At 38.6% G+C, this 18,223-nt stretch overlaps 4 protein-coding genes across 7 annotated transcripts; 2 read left to right on the top strand and 2 right to left on the bottom strand.

Annotated features, from left to right (window-relative positions):
* Window positions 1-1,300: 1,300 nt before the first annotated feature.
* Window positions 1,301-15,144, bottom strand: LOC112557269. The gene is made up of 4 exons (XM_025227025.1): window positions 15,126-15,144; window positions 2,321-2,428; window positions 1,864-2,017; window positions 1,301-1,513 (listed from the first exon to the last, which is right to left on the bottom strand). The coding sequence occupies exons 2-4, from the start codon at window positions 2,415-2,417 to the stop codon at window positions 1,453-1,455; spliced, it is 312 nt and encodes a 103-aa protein (XP_025082810.1). The 5' UTR covers window positions 2,418-2,428; window positions 15,126-15,144; the 3' UTR covers window positions 1,301-1,452.
* LOC112557267 lies at window positions 3,966-17,376 on the top strand. Of its 4 annotated transcripts, none has more exons than XM_025227022.1 (3): window positions 3,966-4,069; window positions 11,053-11,206; window positions 17,141-17,376. In XM_025227022.1, exons 1-3 carry the CDS (start codon window positions 3,973-3,975, stop codon window positions 17,199-17,201), a joined length of 312 nt encoding a protein of 103 aa, XP_025082807.1. In that variant the 5' UTR covers window positions 3,966-3,972; the 3' UTR covers window positions 17,202-17,376. The 4 variants fall into 4 exon arrangements, with proteins under 4 accessions (XP_025082807.1, XP_025082804.1, XP_025082805.1 ...); XM_025227019.1 differs by lacking the exons at window positions 3,966-4,069; window positions 11,053-11,206 and adding exons at window positions 10,500-10,693; window positions 16,734-16,887; XM_025227020.1 differs by lacking the exon at window positions 3,966-4,069 and adding an exon at window positions 10,500-10,693.
* On the top strand, window positions 4,295-5,687 carry LOC112557264. Its single transcript, XM_025227016.1, has 3 exons — window positions 4,295-4,441; window positions 4,859-5,012; window positions 5,490-5,687. Exons 1-3 carry the CDS (start codon window positions 4,321-4,323, stop codon window positions 5,548-5,550), a joined length of 336 nt encoding a protein of 111 aa, XP_025082801.1. The 5' UTR covers window positions 4,295-4,320; the 3' UTR covers window positions 5,551-5,687.
* On the bottom strand, window positions 7,993-9,078 carry LOC112557266. Its single transcript, XM_025227018.1, has 3 exons — window positions 8,946-9,078; window positions 8,549-8,702; window positions 7,993-8,195 (listed from the first exon to the last, which is right to left on the bottom strand). The coding sequence occupies exons 1-3, from the start codon at window positions 9,043-9,045 to the stop codon at window positions 8,135-8,137; spliced, it is 315 nt and encodes a 104-aa protein (XP_025082803.1). The 5' UTR covers window positions 9,046-9,078; the 3' UTR covers window positions 7,993-8,134.
* Window positions 17,377-18,223: the final 847 nt, after the last annotated feature.

Genomic DNA, 18,223 nt, shown 5'->3' with positions numbered 1-18,223 from the left:
TGAGCAATCCAACTTGTTCCCGTGTCTTTGCCCTCCTGGGCCCTGGCACATGCCGTGGTCTCGAAAAAACGTCCATGGTGTTAAAGAAAGGTGAAGACTTGTTAACTGTTGTTCAAGAGCTCCGTTTGCTTTGATTTTCTGCCAAGAAGTGTCTTACGATGAAATTTTTTCCCCTTCTAAACTTATCACAGTCTCTCTCTTTCTCCCCCCACCCCAAAAAAAAAAAACAAAACAAAAAACAAAACAACAAACAAACAAACAAAAAACAAAAACAAAACAAAACATGACACGGATAAAGTGCGCTTTGATTCAAAGATTCAAGATTCTTTATTAATCTGTAACCCTTTTAAGGGCTATTGAGATATATTTTAATATATACATATATAGTTAGTTTATTACTTGTTACTCCTCGAGGAGCATAGGGCCGCAAAAAAATATATAAATATGCTCACACATTTCTATCTTTATATACCATATCTCTCAATTACACCGTTCCTAGTCGCTTTCAGGTTGCAGGTTTTTGTCGAAGTATCAATTATAGAAAGTGGCTAGAAGAAGCAAAGCAAAACAATGAGAGCAAAGCTTGACTTAAGTCTGCTTAACGCATGAAAGTCCTCCATGATCTGCCTGTCTGGGACTTCCACCTTTGATTGTGTGCTTGGGTACATACTTTCGTAAATTAGACAACCGCTACCCTCGTCTACCTCTTTCTTCCTGAGTTAGGAGAACAGAAGGGTTGCAGTCTTTTGAGAAAATAAAGCCGTTTTCACTCATTTGCACAAACTAACCGGAATAACGATGATACTGGCGATGAATGTGTGTATGAGAGTGAGGGGCTGTCACTGATACAGTTCTTTATTGCTGAAAAACCGGCACATGATGGAAAAAAGCAAGGCCACATATCCAGCAATGAACTTACAGGGAACTACGGGTACTACTCCATTTTGTTCTGATCTGTGTCTTCTTTTAATTTTATACTTATATATTTCTGATTGTTGTTGTTTTTGTTTTTTGTTTTTTTAAACATCACAGCACGTTGTGGCTACTTTATGGTAGAGTAAATGCGTTATAAGACCAGCTTCTTACTTTTGTCATTCATCTGTGTCTTTAAATAAATAAAAATACATAAGCTACATATAACTACCACATAAACTCGGGACTGAAATGGACTAGTCCACCACACACAAACACACACCTGCGCACTTATACATACACACGCACATACCCACTCAGTGTACACGACACACGCAAATATCCAACACACAATTCTTCCAACAACCAAAGAACCATCCTGATTATATATGTGCAAGACTATTTATTGGACAATGAGTGTTGTAGACATATTATCTATAACATTGGAGAAGATAATATTACAGTATTATGTCGTAGATCATTGTCATCATGCAAACGCACATTTTTCTGAGTGACCCTGATGATGTCCATCTGACATCTTTAGTCACGACCGCCACGATCTCCTGGTGGTCGGTGGAAGTCCTCATGGCCGGCGACAGCCCTGTAAACAACAAACATTCATTGAAATCACTACTAAGCCTCACAGCGTGATCAAACATCTATGGACGTGTGCGAGGATTTTTAGTGATTTCTACAAGGTACTCTGATAAAATATTATACAAAGAGGACGCGTGAAATATGCTTCTATGAATAAGCAATAATATCCTTAGGAAACATATTTTCATTCCAACTTTCTTAAAAACAATTTTATTTGTCATTTGTAACTTATTTTATAAGTGGAATGCTGTCAAACGATTTGAAGAAATTCCAAACGAGTGTTATTGATGTTGGTAGTTATACATGAAGTAAAAGTAAACAACAACCACAAGAAGAAAACTCGCAGCTACTTACAGCTCGCATTCCCGTTGACAAATGATGTCTGTGAGCGATTCGTCCAGGGCATCGCTCAGTGAGAAGTGAGCATCACAACTGGCCTTGCATTCCGACTGGGAGATGCGAGGGTCTGCCCTGACGATGTTGCCCACTTCCAGCCAGATCAGCTCCTCTGAAACACAACAGGAACTCACGGCATTGAGATTTTGTGAGATCAACGCTACTCACATACTGTGTGTGTGTTTTTATGAGTAAAGTGCTCATTCGTTTACGTGCAGTTTTTATTCTCTAGGACGTCTGTGAAAATTCATGTTAGAAAGTAAATTTCCGTACAATAGACACTGATCTCATTTTTGAAACTTTTGAAGACATTATAATCAAAGCAAAACATTACTGTAGTCAATGAGGTTTAGTCTTTCGCATGGCATCTTGATACTGTAGACGATGGGTACTCATTCGGGATAGTGATTCTTACCGACTGTTATAGATACAGGTGGTTGAGTCTCCTCTGGGGGACGATGCTGAGCCATGGCGGCTACACACAAAGCCAGGACGAGTACAGCGACCTTCATTGTCACCAGGTCTGAAAGACGAGTAGGACTCAGTAGCACCTTAGATAAACTACATCAAAGAATATACAGATTCTTTAAGTCTGAACTCGACAGCAATCTGTCCCAGTCGAGACATTTGTTAGAAAGTAAAATCTATAAAACAAAAAACGTAAAAAGGTTTTAAAAATTCAAAAGATGTTGCCTGTTGTGTAAACTAGTGACACATTATGAATTCCATTTTATAAAACAGCTTAATGTATAAGTGTCACTTACTTTCTTCTAGAAGAAAGCACAGAAGAATGTTACGACGTCTCCCAGTTGTGAGGTACTTATATACAATATTGGGAATGGGTGTGAAAAAATGCTATTTTTAAAGTGACTGATATGCACTAACAGTTCTGGTGTTTCCCTTTTGTGTACCTGGGCGTTAGCAGATTTTTGAACATTACAAAAATAGGTAAGATAGAGCAGTGTCAGTAATTAGACCGATACGCCCGCTATTATCTTATGCGGCATTGCAGTTGATTGTTCTGGTTGTCTTAGATGAATTTCTTGTAGATGGGGGTCCTTTCTCAAGGGTTCCAAAACGTGTGGTCTGGTCCCATTCGTCCATAATAGTGTCAGTTATCCTTTTGTCAAGGACGGTAGTTAAACATCTTCTAGAAGGGGACATGTACTCTACTGTTCTGTTTTGTCTGTAATCCAAACCTCCATCTATGGCGTTCATTGCATTGTTTGTTTTATGTCAAACACGGGGAACTGGACACGTGGGTGACGGTTATGACGTACTGCTACTACCCAAGTTAATAAAATCCCGTAGGAACAGCGTTACTCCTTAACACTCTCGCCACGTGGCTCACGAACCAGTTCCCTGCTCTTCACCGAACAAACAAATGTAACAACTTGCAAAGCAAAGTACAACGCAAGTTGATTTATTAGACATACACAGAAATTACGTGCAAAAATTTTACTTATTTAAACTGTTCTCTGGTATCGCTGTTTTCTAACCCAAGTATGAAGACACACACACACCACACACGCAAAAGAAAGCAATCTAGCACAAAACAAACAAACAAATGCAATGTGGCATAAGATACCAGTAGGCGTATCGGTCTAATTCTTGACTCTTGACTGTTTAATCACCCTTACATCTGTAATGGCTACACATTTCCTAATACCACCCATACTATCAGTGTGTATAACGCCTAATTTCGGAATTTATAAAAAATATTTACCCATCTTTACACACCCATTTTAAACGGTATATAAATACTTTACAACTGGAAGATACCATAACATTCCGACATCTTCACTCTGCTTTCAAGAAAAAAAAAGTAAGTGGCCGAGGACTGATACATCATATTAGGGAATGCGTTTCGTAATATGTATTTTTTTAAACAGAATATGCAAAATGTAAACTATACATAATTATTTTAAACATATTCCATTATCTCTGTTTAAATCCTTGCTTAATGTCTCGATATAACAAGTCACTGTCGTGTTTGGACTCAAGTGACTGACGTGGTCTTTGATGTAGTTTACCTGAGGTCCTACTCGTCTTTCAGACCTGGTGACAATGAAGGTCGCTGTACTCGTCCTGGCTTTGTGTGTAGCCGCCATGGCTCAGCATCGTCCACCAGAGGAGACTCAACCACCCGTGACTATAACAGTCGGTAAGAATTTTACAACAAAGGAGTATCAATCGCTAAGAGTATGAAGATGTCAGGAGTAAAACCTAATCTAAATCATTAAGCCTGCAGCTAGTGTCTGTTTTGATTATAGCTGTATGATATAGTTATAATGTGAACAGAAAAAAGTTTCAATTAAGATAAATGTTCGTTCCTCCAATTTGTCCAACGGAATCTAAGCACCAGAGCTCATTAAACTCACTACGAGGGTTGTGTCCCCTAGCTTAACAGGCTGAATGGATCGGCTCTCCTTGATTTTGTTTTTAATTTGTGATCATGCGTTGATTGTGATAAAAGTGTTGGACTTTCATGTCTACGTGTGCTTCTGCTGCGTTTTCGGCTCCTGGTTTGCAACAGGCCTGTATATAATGCATATAATGTTATTTTGAAATGCGAATATTTCGGATCTATTGACTAGAGTTCACTCCGCAGTGCATCACTCGCGTCGGCAGCGACCGTGAGCTGCATTGAATAAACTGAAGTGATGATCAACTTCGTGCAGTTTCATATGATAACAATTCTTTATATTCTTCAGATTACTCATTATCTTGCCAGTATTCTTCTAATGCCACTAACCTATTCTCTAGAGTCGTTATCGTTAACTCTACAGTGATCTCCCTTTATTGCCAGAACGCATCTAAAAATGTTGCTTTCGGCACTTAATTTTCAGACGTGACCTGTGACAACTTACAATTCATTTGTCGTAAACTTTGTTTTACACGGGTAGCGTTGATCTCATAAATCTCAATGCCGTGAGTTCCTGTTGTGTTTCAGAGGAGCTGGTCTGGCTGGAGGTGGGCAACATCGTCAGCGCCGACCCTCGCATCTCCCAGTCGGAGTGCAAGGCCAGGTGTGATGCTCACTTCTCACTGAGCGATGCCCTGGACGAATCTCTCACAGACATCATTTGTCAACGGGAATGTGAGCTGTAAGTGGCTGTGCTTTTTTCTTTTGCTGTTTTTGTTTACTTGTTACCATGTGTAACTCCCTAAATAAATTAAAGTTGGTTTTTGGTGTGTTTAAACAGTTATGGTCGGTTTCCGCTTATCAAACTAATTTTAAATAACAAATAGGACTTCTAAGAACGTCGGATTACAACAATATTTGAATGTTATAAATTGAAGTCGATGTAAAGTTTTGACTTATCAGTGAAGCTATGGCATGGAGAGCAAATTCGTTGGACGGAAATCTCGTTCTCACCCTGTTTGCTTAAGGTAGACGTACTGATGCGAAATAGAGGAAGAGTTGTTGAGATTTTGCATATGGCATTAATATGTTGTCTATTTTATTTGCTTAGGTGATAAGTTCTTGCATGGTCAAATAGCTTCAATGTTTCTTTTTAACTTATATTTTTGTGTTTGTTTCGTATGTCAAATAGATTTTCATACTCGTTTGTTTTCCACAGGGCTGTGGCCGGTCACACAGACTTCCAGCGACCACCAGGAGACCGTGGCGGCCGTGACTAGAGATGTCGAATGGATATCATCAGGGACTGAGAGGAGTTTTAAATAAGACTTTGAGAGCAAAGTAAGCGTTAACGTGACAATGATTGTCAAAAAGTCAGGTTGATATGTCTACAACACTGATTATTCAATAAACACTTGAGCTGCTGTATAAGTAGTCTGGTACTCTGGTTGATGGCAAGAATACGAGTGAGCGTGCAATCATTTACCTGTGTCGTTGTGCCGCTTGTGTGTGTGTGTGAGACGGACCAGTCTTGAGTCCTGAACAGACAAAACTTGACCTGCTATGTGCTGCGGGAGCGGAGAAACTGTACTTCTACAGGACAAGTGGTTAAAAAGCACATTTTCGAGTTGAAGAACCAGTGAATGTATGCGTAAATAAAAGGCTGATTAAAATCTTTCATTACCCACTTACTCTCTTCATTTCTGTCTTTCATTTAGCATATCAATATGTGCTAAACTGTTTGAAATTGATTAAGCTGGCAAACGTTCGGTGATTTAAAAAAAATTATTTCCATATGTATATATGCACGCGCGCGCGTGCGTTCGAGAGGAAAGAGACTAATTAAGCCTTTCGGTTGTCCAATGATATTTGTTTTCACCCTCTCTCTCTTTCATTAATATAATGAAGGCCTTACAAAAACCAATTTTATAAAAGGTATTATAACAGCTAGCGTCTTAGAAGCCAGGGCATATATATATATATCATAGGGTCGCATTGAAAGACTTCACCTCGTGGGCTGTTTGCACGCGCAGCCATCGCTCGTGGACGAGAATAGAAATGCGAGACTAAAATAATAGTCGTATTTCTAACTGCAATAACGACGATGATGACGATGAGTGTATGTTACAGCTTCTTATTAGCGAAAAACCAGCGAACTATGGGAAAGCAAGGGCATATGTCAAGCAATAAACGCATACTGAAATATAGATAATAAGATAGTAAAATGACAGTATTATGGAAACAGTATTGCAGTATCAAAATATCAGACATGTAGACGGCTGCAAATAAGTCCCTCCTATTTCTTTACTTTCATTTAAATCATAATCTTACATCACAATCTTCAATGGTTGATTGCTCTTCTGTACTGTGTTGTATGACAATACTTTGAATCAAATTAGCGTTGGCATTGTCACAGTTTTAGAATATACTACTGATTTGTCAGATTAACTCTCTTTTTGCTGATAATATCAAAACTAAAGCGAATGAAATGATGGCGTAATTTGATAGTTAAGGCAAAGAACGTTGGTGCAGTTTACATTAGAAGAAGTCAGTAACAACCGATTGAGCTACTTCGACTACAATCTATCGACTAAAACTCAAAAACACACCTGAAAATGTTTGTGGCTTGACATATATACCTAAAAATAATCGAGCATAATGTACGTGGGAACATACACCTGATTAAAGGAGTGGCCACCTTACCACCTTAGGCTGCTTGAACAGATTGGATGGTGGCTCTCCGTGTCTTTTAGTAATTTTATTTGTTAATTGCTCAATGAAACTTTAATGTTTTGGATTAAATTTTGCCAAGAAACACAAAGTTCTTTTCGATTATTTTATTTAGAACAATAACTAAAAAGTGCTCTTAAAGCTAACAATAATGTTCACATGTTACACATTATCACGAACCTCATTTTGTTACTAGGTAAATATACAAAAAATACACAAACCACACATAAATACTATTCTGTATATGAGAGTGATGTCCTTTCACCTAATTGACTAGAGGGGACTGACCTCTTGTCATTGTATGTAGGTAAATTTCGTGTCTCCTTTTGATCTGTGTGTGTTTGTGTGTGTTTGTGTGTGTGCGTTTGAGGGTTGTTTTTTTTTTTTTTTTGGGGGGGGGGTTGTATCTTTACGATCCTTCTAGACTGTTCTTTCTACGATGAACCATACCGTGGGCATGTGTTCGTCACTTCGCCATATAGTAGTCTTTACAGTTTACTCTTTCTCTTGTCCATCTCGTCAACACTTTTTCCTTTACGGGCTTTACTTCCATATTTACACTGTCTGCGGATTAGGTTAGAGATTTTTGTTTGTAAATAATGTGGACTGTTGTCGTAATGATAAGTTTGCTTTGTACAATCATGTGTCTTGCTCATTCATCTTTAGGTAATAGTCGAGCAGGTTTACCTCGATCACGTGCTTGTACAAAATTGACATTTGTTCCTCGATGAGACAACGTTACACATGATTGATTGAAACAGCGCAGAAGTAGATGTTATACATATCTGACTGCTCGCCAATACACAGATAGTATCGTTTTTCGCACTTAGTGTAATACTGGTCACTTAGTTGGAAGAATTTTTTTAACTTCTGCAGTGGAAGAACAGTCTTTCCATTCTGGTTTAAAACAGCACATTGCAGGTCAGCTCTATATGGTCTTGACTGCTCCATCACACACACACACATATATAACTAAAATATCAGACTGTCTACATAACAAGTGTTTATTAAATGATAAGTGTATCAATATATCAACCAGATTATTGGACAATCATTGTCTTGCTAACGATTATTTTGCTCTCAACGGCTTATTTAAAACTGCTCTCTATCCCTGATGTTGTGCATCCGACATCTTTAGTCACGACCGCCACGTTCTCCTGGTGGTCGGTGGAAGTCCTCGTGGCCGGCGACAGCCCTGTAAATAACAAACATGCATTGAAATCACTACTAAAGTCTTACAAAGTGATTGTCCTCATCAACCGTTTATTGACCTGAGTGTGGGTTCTTAGTGATTTCTGCAAGGTAATCAGATAACCTATTGTTACAAAGAGAACCCGTAATGTGTGCTTCTTAACTAAGTATACCAATAATATTATTAGGAAAGGTTTTTATTCTGACGTTCTTGTAAACAATTTAGTTGCCGTTTGTAACTTGTTTTATTAGAGGAATGGTGTCCAGTTCCAAACGAGCGCTATTTATTTAGGTAGTTATACATGAAAAAATATCTAAACTACAAAAACCGCCAGAAACAAACTTGCAGCCACTTACAGCTCACATTCCCGTTGACAAATGATGTCTGTGAGAGATTCGTCCAGGTCATCGCTTAGTGAGAAGTGAGCATCACACCTGGCCTTGCACTCCGACTGGGAGATGCGAGTGTCGGCCCTGATGATGTTGCCAACCTCCAGCCAGACTAGTTCCTCTGAAAAAGAAAACAAACTTACAGCTTTGAGATTTTGTGGCTTCATACGTTAGGAAAAATGAACAATGAACGACAAATGAAAATCTCACGAAGATCTCATTTTCGAAACAGTTTTCTTACCACCTTGAAACCATTATAAGCAAAGCAAAGCCTAACTGTAGTTTTAGTCATTTAGTTTAAATCTTATGCATGGTATCTTGATACTGAAGACGATTGGTACTTATTGGGGATAGTGATTCTTACCGACTGTTATAGATATAGGTGGTGGTTGAGTCTCCTCTGGGGGACGATGCTGAGCCATGGCGGCTACAGTCAAAGCAAGGACGAGTACAGCGACCTTCATTGTCACCAGGTCTGAAAGACGAGTAGGACCTCAGGTAAACTACATCAAAGAACAGGCCGATTCTTCAATTAAAAACACGACAGTGATCCGTTCCAATCGAGACTTTTGTTAGATAATAAAGGCTACCAAATAGAATATGTAAAAAGTTCAAAATCTGTTTAAGATGTTGCCAGTTGTGTAAACGATTGACATGCAAGGAATTATATTTTGTAAAACAACCTTATGTATAACTGTCACTTTTTCGAGAAGGCACCGAAGAAGATTGTTACGACGTCTTAGAGTCGTGAGGTACTTATATACACTATTGGGAAAGGGTGTGGAAAGATAAGAAAATACTATTTTTAAAGCGACATACATATTTCTGCAGCTCTGGTGTTTGCCTTTCGTGTAGATGGGCGTTAGCAGATTTTGGAACATTATAAAAAAAGGAATATAGAACAGTGTCAATAATTAGACCGATACGCCCGCTTCTGTCTTATGCGGCATTGCATTTTATTGTTTTGTTTGTCTGAGATGATTTGCTTGTAGATGGGGTCCTTTCTCAAGAGTTCAGAAAAGTGTGGTCTGGTCCTATTTTCTTATAATAGAGTCGCTTCTACTTTTGTCAACGACGCCGGTTAAACATCTTCTAGAAGGGGACATGTACTTTACTGTTCTGCTTTGTTCGTAACACAGACCTTCAGCTATGTCCTGCTTTGTTTTCTTTGTTCTCTTGTCAAACGCGGGGAACTGGACACGTGGGTGGCGGTTATGACGTATTCTTACTGACAACGTTAACAGAATCCTGTAGGAACAATGTTACGTAAAACGCTAATACCTCACCTCGTTACACTCTCGTCACGTGGGTCACGAACCAGTTCCCTAATCTTCTCCGAAAAAAAAATGTAACAACAAGCGAAGCACAGTACAACGCAAGTTGATTTATTAGACAGACAAAAAAGTTACATACAACAATTTAACTGAGTTAAACGGTCTTCTTGCATCGGTGTTTACTAACCCAAGAAAACACACACACACACACTTGTGAAATAAAGCAATCTAACACAAAGAACACAACAAAACGTCATGTGGAATAAGATAACAGTAGGCGTATCGGTCTAATTCTTGACTTTGTTTAATCACTTTTATATCTGTAATGGTTAAAAATCTGCAAATACCACCCATACTATCAGTGGGTGTCACGCCTATTTCCAGCATTTGTACAAACAATATTTACCCATCTTTACACGCCCATTTCAACCGGTATATAAATACTTGACGACTGGAAGATATCGTACCATTCCGACAACAACTTCACTCTGTCTGCCTTCTAGAAAAAAGTAAGTTGCCAAGGACTGATACATCGTATTAGGGAATGCTTTTCCTAATATGTATTTTTAAAATGTAAACTATACATACTTTTAACACATTCCATTTTCTCTGTTTAAATCCTTGTTTAATGTCTCGATATAACAAGTCACTGTCGTGTTTCGACTTAAATGACTGACGAGGTCTTGGTGTAGTTTATCTAAGGTGCTACTGAGTCCTACTCGTCTTTCAGACCTGGTGACAATGAAGGTCGCTGTACTCGTCCTGGCTTTGTGTGTAGCCGCCATGGCTCAGCATCGTCCACCAGAGGAGACTCAACCACCTGTGACTATAACAGTCGGTAAGAACTACCATAGCAACGGAGTATCAATCGCTTAAAGTATAAAGATGCCAGAGGTAAAAGCTAATCGAAATCAACTTTGTTCAAAAGAAAATAAGTTTTAAATATTTTAAAAAATGTTCCTGCAAATATGTCCAACGTAAATTAAGCATCAGAGTTAAAAATATGACTCATTGTGAGAGTTCTGTCCCCTCGCTTAACAGGCTGAATGGATTGGCTCTTCTTGACTTTGTTTATGTCTCGTTGTCGTGCTTCGTTTCAGTTAAAAGTATAAGACTTTCATGCTTACATTTCACAAGTGACATTTGACAACGTTGTTCTCATAAATCTCAATGTCGTGGGTTCCTGTTCTGTTTCAGAGGAGCTGGTCTGGCTGGAGGTTGGCAACATCGTCAAAGACGACCCTCGCATCTCCCAGTCGGAGTGCAAGGCCAGGTGTGATGCTCACTTCTCACTGAGTGATGCCCTGGACGAATCTCTCACAGACATCATTTGTCAACGGGAATGTGAGCTGTAAGTGGCTGTGCTTTATGCTTTTGGCATTAGTGTTTAATTATTTGATAAATACCTGAATAAGTAAAGGTTGAATTTCTGTGTTTTTGATTTGATTCCGCTTATAAAACTATTTCTAGATGATAAATAGCACTTTTATGTTAGAATGATTAAAACTAGATTTCCATAGTATATTATTGTCGTATTAACTTTTAAAACACCACTGATTTCGAGTCTAGTCCTCTCGAAATTTTAAGTCGATGTAAAGTCTTGACTTTATCAGTGAAGCCATGGCATGGAGGGCAAATTCATTGGACGGAAATCTCATTATCCCCCTCTTCACTTAAGGTAGACGTACCGATGCGACATGGAGGAAGAGTTGTCGAGAATTTTTGTATGGCATTTATATCTTGTCTATGTTATTAGCACAGGGATGAGTTCTTGCATGGTCAAATAGTTTTGATGTTTATTTTGAACTTATATTTTGTGTTTGTGTCGTACATCAAACTGATTTTCATAATCGTTTGTTTTCCACAGGGCTGTGGCCGGCCACACAGACTTCCAGCGACCACCAGGAGACCGTGGCGGTCGTGACTAGAGATGTCGAATGGACATCATGAGGAACTGAGAGGAGTTTTAAATAAGCCTTTGAGAGCAAATTAAAACAATGATTGTCCAATAGTGTGGTTGATATGTCTACAACACTGATTATTCAATAAACATTTGAGCTGTTATATAAACAGTCTGATACTTTGGTTGATGGCATGAATAGTGTGTGTGAGAGTGAGTGTGCAATCCTTTACCTTGTCGTTGTGCCGCTTGTGTGTGTGTGAGACGGACCAGTCTTCCCCCAGACAACACGTGACCTGCTGTTGTGTCGGAGAGGAGAAACTGTACTTTTACAAGACAAGGGTTACAAAGCAAATTCTCGAGTTGAATGACCGGTGAATTTATGCGTGAATAAAAGGCTGATTAAAATCTTTAATTATCTACTTACTCTCTTCTTTTCTGTCTTTTATTTAACTTATCTACATTAGAGTTTTTGTAATTGATTAAGCTGGCAAAGGTTCGGTGACTTTTTTAAACCTCTTTCTATTGTGTGTGAGTACGCGCGAGGGGGGAGAGAGACTAAATAAACCATTCAGTTGTCAAATGATTTTCGTTCTCACCTTCTCTTCTCTCTTTCAATGACAAACTGAGAGCCTTAGAAAAACTTATTTTTTAAGTGGTATTAAACAGAGCTAAAGAACCTAGAGCATATGTACCATATGGCGGTATTGACGGACTTCACAATGCATCACGTGAGGTGTTTGCACGCGCAACCGTCGCCGTGGACGAGATTAGAAATGCGAGAAATGTGGCCACCTTACCACCTTAGGCTGCTTGAACACATTGGATGGTGGCTCTCATGTCTTTTAGTAATTTTATTTGTGAAACCTCAATGAAACTTAATGTTTTGGATTAAATTCTGACAAGAAACCCAAAGTTCTTTTAAATTTTTTTTCGTTTAAAACCTAACCCTAACCCTAATAACTAAAGGAAAAATAGTCCCTTAGAGCTAACAATATGTTGAAATGTTACACATCATCACAAGCCTCATTTATTCATTAGGTAAATATGAAAAAACAATCAGACCACACATTAATACTTTTCTGTATATGAGATGATGATTTTTCGCTTTATTGATTCGAGTGGGATACCCTCTAAATTTTCGTCTTCTCCGGGTATGTACGTCACCTTTTCGTGTCTCCTATTCATCTGTGTGCGTGTGTATAGGGTGTGCCTTTAGAATCCTTCTCGATTGTTCTTGATGCGCCATACCCTGCACGTATTGGTCACTTCGTCATGTAGTAGTCTTTACAGTTTACTGTTCGTCTTGGCCATCTCGTCCACACTTTTTTGCTATACGGGTTGAATCGGTCTCTGACTCACTAAGAACCACATAGTCGTCGTCCTTTTTCTGTCTCTCGGAAACGTACTTTACACTGTCTGCGGATTAGATTACATATCTGTGTATGTAAATAATGTGGACTGTTGTCATAATGAAGTTGCTTTGGACAATCCTGCGTCTGCATTCATCTTGAAGTAATAGTTGAAAAGGTTTACATCAAATTACGGCTGGTCACTTAGTTGGAGAATGTTTTTAACCACTTCTACAGTGGAAGAACAGTCTTCCGTTCTGGTTTAAAACAGCACATTGCAGGTCAATTCTATATGGTCTGGACAGCTCCGTCACACACACACATAAGCAAAATATCAGACTGTCTACATATAGCTCAAGTGTTTATTGAATAATGAATGTTGTCGACATAACAACCATACTATTGGACAATCATTGTCATTCTAATGCTTTATTTGCTCTCAACGGCTTATTTAAAACTTCTCTGTCCCTGAAGATGTCATCTGACATCTTTAGTCGCGACCGCCACGATCTCCTGGTGGTCGGTGGAAGTCCTCATGGCCGGCGACAGCCCTGTAAATAACAAACATGCATTGAAATCACTACTAAGCTTTGCCGTGCAATTTTACTGATTTCGCCAAGGTATCTAGATAAACTATTGTTACAAAAGGACGCTTAATGTGTGCTTTTAAACGAAATATAGCAATAATATTATAAGAAACATGTTTTTTATTTCGACTTTTTTTTAGAAACAACTCACTTGTCATTTGTAAGTTTTTTATAGGCGAAATACTGTCAAACGATTTGAACGAATTCCAAACTAGCGTTATTTATTTAGGTAGTTATACATGAACAAAAAACTAAACAACCAAGAAGAAAATTCGCAGTTACTTACAGGTCACATTCCCGTTGACAAATGATGTCTGTGAGAGATTCGTCCAGGGCATCGCTCAGTGCGAAGTGAGCATCACACTGGCCTTGCATTCCGACTGGGAGATGCGGGAGTCGGCCCTGACGATGTTGCCCACCTCCAGCCAGATCAGCTCCTCTGAAACACGAAGTGAACTCATGACAATGAGATTTATGAGATCAACGCTACCAGGGAAAAAAAGTACAACAAAGAAATTGTAAGTTGTTACAGCTCACATGCTAAAGTGTAAATGTTGAAAGCATCATTTTAGGTTTTACTACTACTACTACTACTACTACTAATAATAATAATAATACAAATAATAATTGTAATAATAATACAATAATATGGGAATTTATAAAGCGCTGTATCTCACTCAAAGGCGGATTTAGCACGCTGAACAATATCACAAACTAGTAAAAATAATTATAAGGAAGAACAACTCGAGGAATCGAAGCCATAAGAGGAGAAAACACAGCGAAAGGCCATGTAACATGAAAGTCCAACACTTTTATCCGAATCGAAGTACGACAACGAACATAAACAAAGTCAAGTCAAATCACCTCAGCCTGTTAGTCAAAAGGAGAGAACTCTCACAATGAGCTATATATTTAGCTATGGTGTTTAGATTATGTTTGACATATTTACAGGAACATTTATTTTATTTAAAAATATTTTCTTTTGACCAAGCTGTTGGCTTGATTATTTAGATAAGGTTTTACCTCTGACATCTTTGATACTCCTTACTATTGATACTCCTTTGTTATAATAATTCTTACCGACTGTTATAGTCACAGGTGGTTGAGTCTCCTCTGGGGGACGATGCTGAGCCATGGCGGCTACAGTCAAAGCCAGGACGAGTACAGCGACCTTCATTGTCACCAGGTCTGAAAGACGAGTAGGACTCAGTAGCACCTTAGATAAACTACATCAAAGACCACATCTGTCATTTGAGTCGAAACACGACAGTGACTTGTTATATCGAGACATTAACAAGGATTTAAACAGAGATAATGCAAAATGTTAAAAATATGTATATAATTCTACATGTTGTATATGGTGTATACGAAAGACATAACATATTAGGATTGTCACTTGCTACTATAATGTATCAGTCCTCGGCCACTTACTTTTTGCTAGAAAGAAGACGGAATGATGATGTCCTCGGAATGTTATGGTATCTTGCAGTCGTAAAGTATTTATATATACCGTTTGAATGGGCGTGTAAAGATGGATAAATATTGTTTGTATAAATGCTGGAATTAGGCGTGACACACACTGATAGTATGGGTGGTGCTCTGATGATTAACCAAAGTCAAGAATAGACCGACCCGCCTAGTCTTATCTTATGCCACATTGCGTTTTGTTGTTTGTGTGTGTGTGTCTTGTCTCGCTTTTGTTAGTTAAATAGCATCAATAGAAGAGGACATTTTAAGTGAGTTTAGTTGCTGTATGCAATTAATTTGTACTTTTAATAAATCATTTATTGTTGTAGTTTGCGTCACACGCTGTTCCCCGCGTTTGACAAGAGAACAAAGAAAGCAATGCAGGACATACATGAAGGTCTGTTTTACGGACAGAGAACAGTAGAGTCCATGTCCCCTTCTAGAAGATGTTTAACTACCGTCCTTGACAAACGGGTAACCGACACTATTTTGAACGAATGGGACCAGACCACAGTTTTTTGAACCCTTGAGAAATGACCCCATCTACAAGCGATTCATCTAAGACAACCAAAACAATCAAATGCAATGCCGCATAAGATAACAACGGGCGTATCGGTCTAACTATTGACTCTCCTCTATCTTCCCTGTTTTTCTATTTTTGAAAATTTGCCAACGCCCATCTACACAAAGGGAAACACCAGATCTCAGATATCAGTCGTTTTAAAATCGTATTTTCTTATCTTTCCACACCCATTTTTAAAAGTATATATAAATACCCTCAGGCTCGAAGACGTCGTAACATTCTTCTGTGGTGCCTACTAGAAGAAAGTAAGTAGCATTTATACATAAGGTTGTTTTATAATATGAAATTCCTAACGTGTCAATCGTTTACACAACAGGCAACACCTTATACATATTTTTAACTTTTTACATTTTCTGTTTGATAAATTTTATTTTCAAACAAATGTCTCGACTGGGACAGATTGCTGTCGAGTTCTGACTAAAAGAACCGGCCTGTTCTTTGATGTAGTTTACCTGAGGTCCTACTCGTCTTTCAGACCTGGTGACAATGAAGGTCGCTGTACTCGTCCTGGCTTTGTGTGTAGCCGCCATGGCTCAGCGTCGTCCAGAGAGAATGAACCACGTTTATTCTTATCTTTTATCTATAAAGTCGCTTAAGAATACATTATGCTAAACTGAGTACCAGCGTGTAGAGTATCAAGATGCCACGCGAAAGATTTCACCTAAGTGACTCAAAATACATCTAGCTAGTCTTGCTTTGGTTATAGGTCTTCAAGGTGGTAACAAAACAGTTTCAAAAAATAAATCAGTGTCTATTGTACAGAAATTTACTTTCTAACATGTATCTTCACAGACGTCGTGAGAGAAGGAAAGGTACTCGTAAACGATTGTGCCCCTCACTCAAAACAAACACAATAAACAAAACCTAAAATAGATGCTTTCAACTCTGGTGTCGTCTTTGAAGGTCTGAGTGATCTTTATACTTGTCGGGCATATTGCCTTATATTTATCCACAAAATCTCATTGCCGTGAGTTCCTGTTGTGTTTCAGAGGAGTTGGTCTGGCTGGAGGTGGGCAACATCATCAGGGCCGACTCTCGCATCACCCAGTCGGAGTGCAAGGCCAGGTGTGATGCTCACTTCGCACTTAGCGATGACCTGGATGAATCGCTCACAGACATCATTTGTCAACGGGAATGTGAGCTGTAAGTAGCTACGAGTTTTCTTCGTGTGGTTGTTGTTTAAGTTTTATTTCATGTGTAAATACTTACATAAATAAAGCTCGTTTGGATATTGTTCAACTCATTTATAAGAACGTCGGAATAAAAACATGTTTAATAATAATATTATTGTTTATTTCATTTATAAGCACACATTACGCGTCCTCTTTGTATAATAGGTTATCTGAGTACTCTGTGAGACTTAGTAGTGATTTCAATGCATGTTGGTTGTTTACAGGGCTGTCGCCGGCCATGAGGACTTCCACCGACCACCAGGAGATCGTGGCGGTCGCGACTAAAGATGTCAGATGGACATCATCAGGGTCACACAGGAGTTTTAATTAACTAAGCTGTTCGAGCAAAATATGCGTTGGCATGATGACAATGATCTATGACATAATACTGTAATATTATCTTCTCCAATGTTATAGCTATGTCTACACTTATTGTACAATAAATAATCTCGCACATATAGACAGGATGGTTCTTTGGTTCTTGGACGAATTGTGAGTGTTGGATATATGCGTGTGTCGTGTACACTGAGTGTGCGTGTGTATGTGTAAGTGCACAGGCGTGTGTGTGTGTGTGTGGTGGACCAGTCCATTTCAGTCCCGAGTTTGTGTGGTTAAAAAGACTGTTGTACCACAGTACAAAGGGCTATACACATCTGGAGAAGAGTGAGTAGTGTGTGCACTAAGTTCAAGAACGGAAATTTCCTTGGACTGTCGGGAAATCAGATGTTGAACGTGGTTTACATGACAACTACTGCCGCGGTGTTGGAGTTAAATATATGTAATCTCATCTAATGAAGGTATTTTTTTGTGTGGTATCATTACATAGTGATGTAGAGTGAGGGTCGTTATTTCTTGATCTATTTTTCTTTTGACACAAATGAAACAACTTTCCGAACTGTAACCCTGAATTAAGCCCCGAAACGTGCCCTTGTCATACAGTATAACACCTTTATGTGAACACTTTTGAGGCGGTAACGGAAGAGACTTTTTTGAATTCTGTGATTATAATTGCATTGAAAATAATATTTTCTTACATAATTTTATGGTCTGAATAATAAATCAATATAGCCAAATATTACATTTTCTTAAAGTCGAAGAAGTTAAATTTGCCATAAAATGGAGACAATGTCTTTTGTTAAGTCGTCTGAGTAATCGACACAGCGGGCAGCGATGATTTGTTACCTAGTGGTGTTGAAGACGATTTTAATATTAGGACTACAGCTGTTTAGTTTCGCCCACGAGCCCCGTTTGTAATTAATACTAAAGCCTTCCCGCCATGATACCAATTATCAAACTGGTTTTTATAA

The sequence above is a fragment of the Pomacea canaliculata genome, linkage group LG2 (assembly GCF_003073045.1).
Source record: "Pomacea canaliculata isolate SZHN2017 linkage group LG2, ASM307304v1, whole genome shotgun sequence".
Classification (NCBI taxonomy): domain Eukaryota; kingdom Metazoa; phylum Mollusca; class Gastropoda; order Architaenioglossa; family Ampullariidae; genus Pomacea; species Pomacea canaliculata.
Note: the sequence above shows the minus strand (reverse complement) of the source record. Positions and strands in the feature narration are given on the sequence as shown.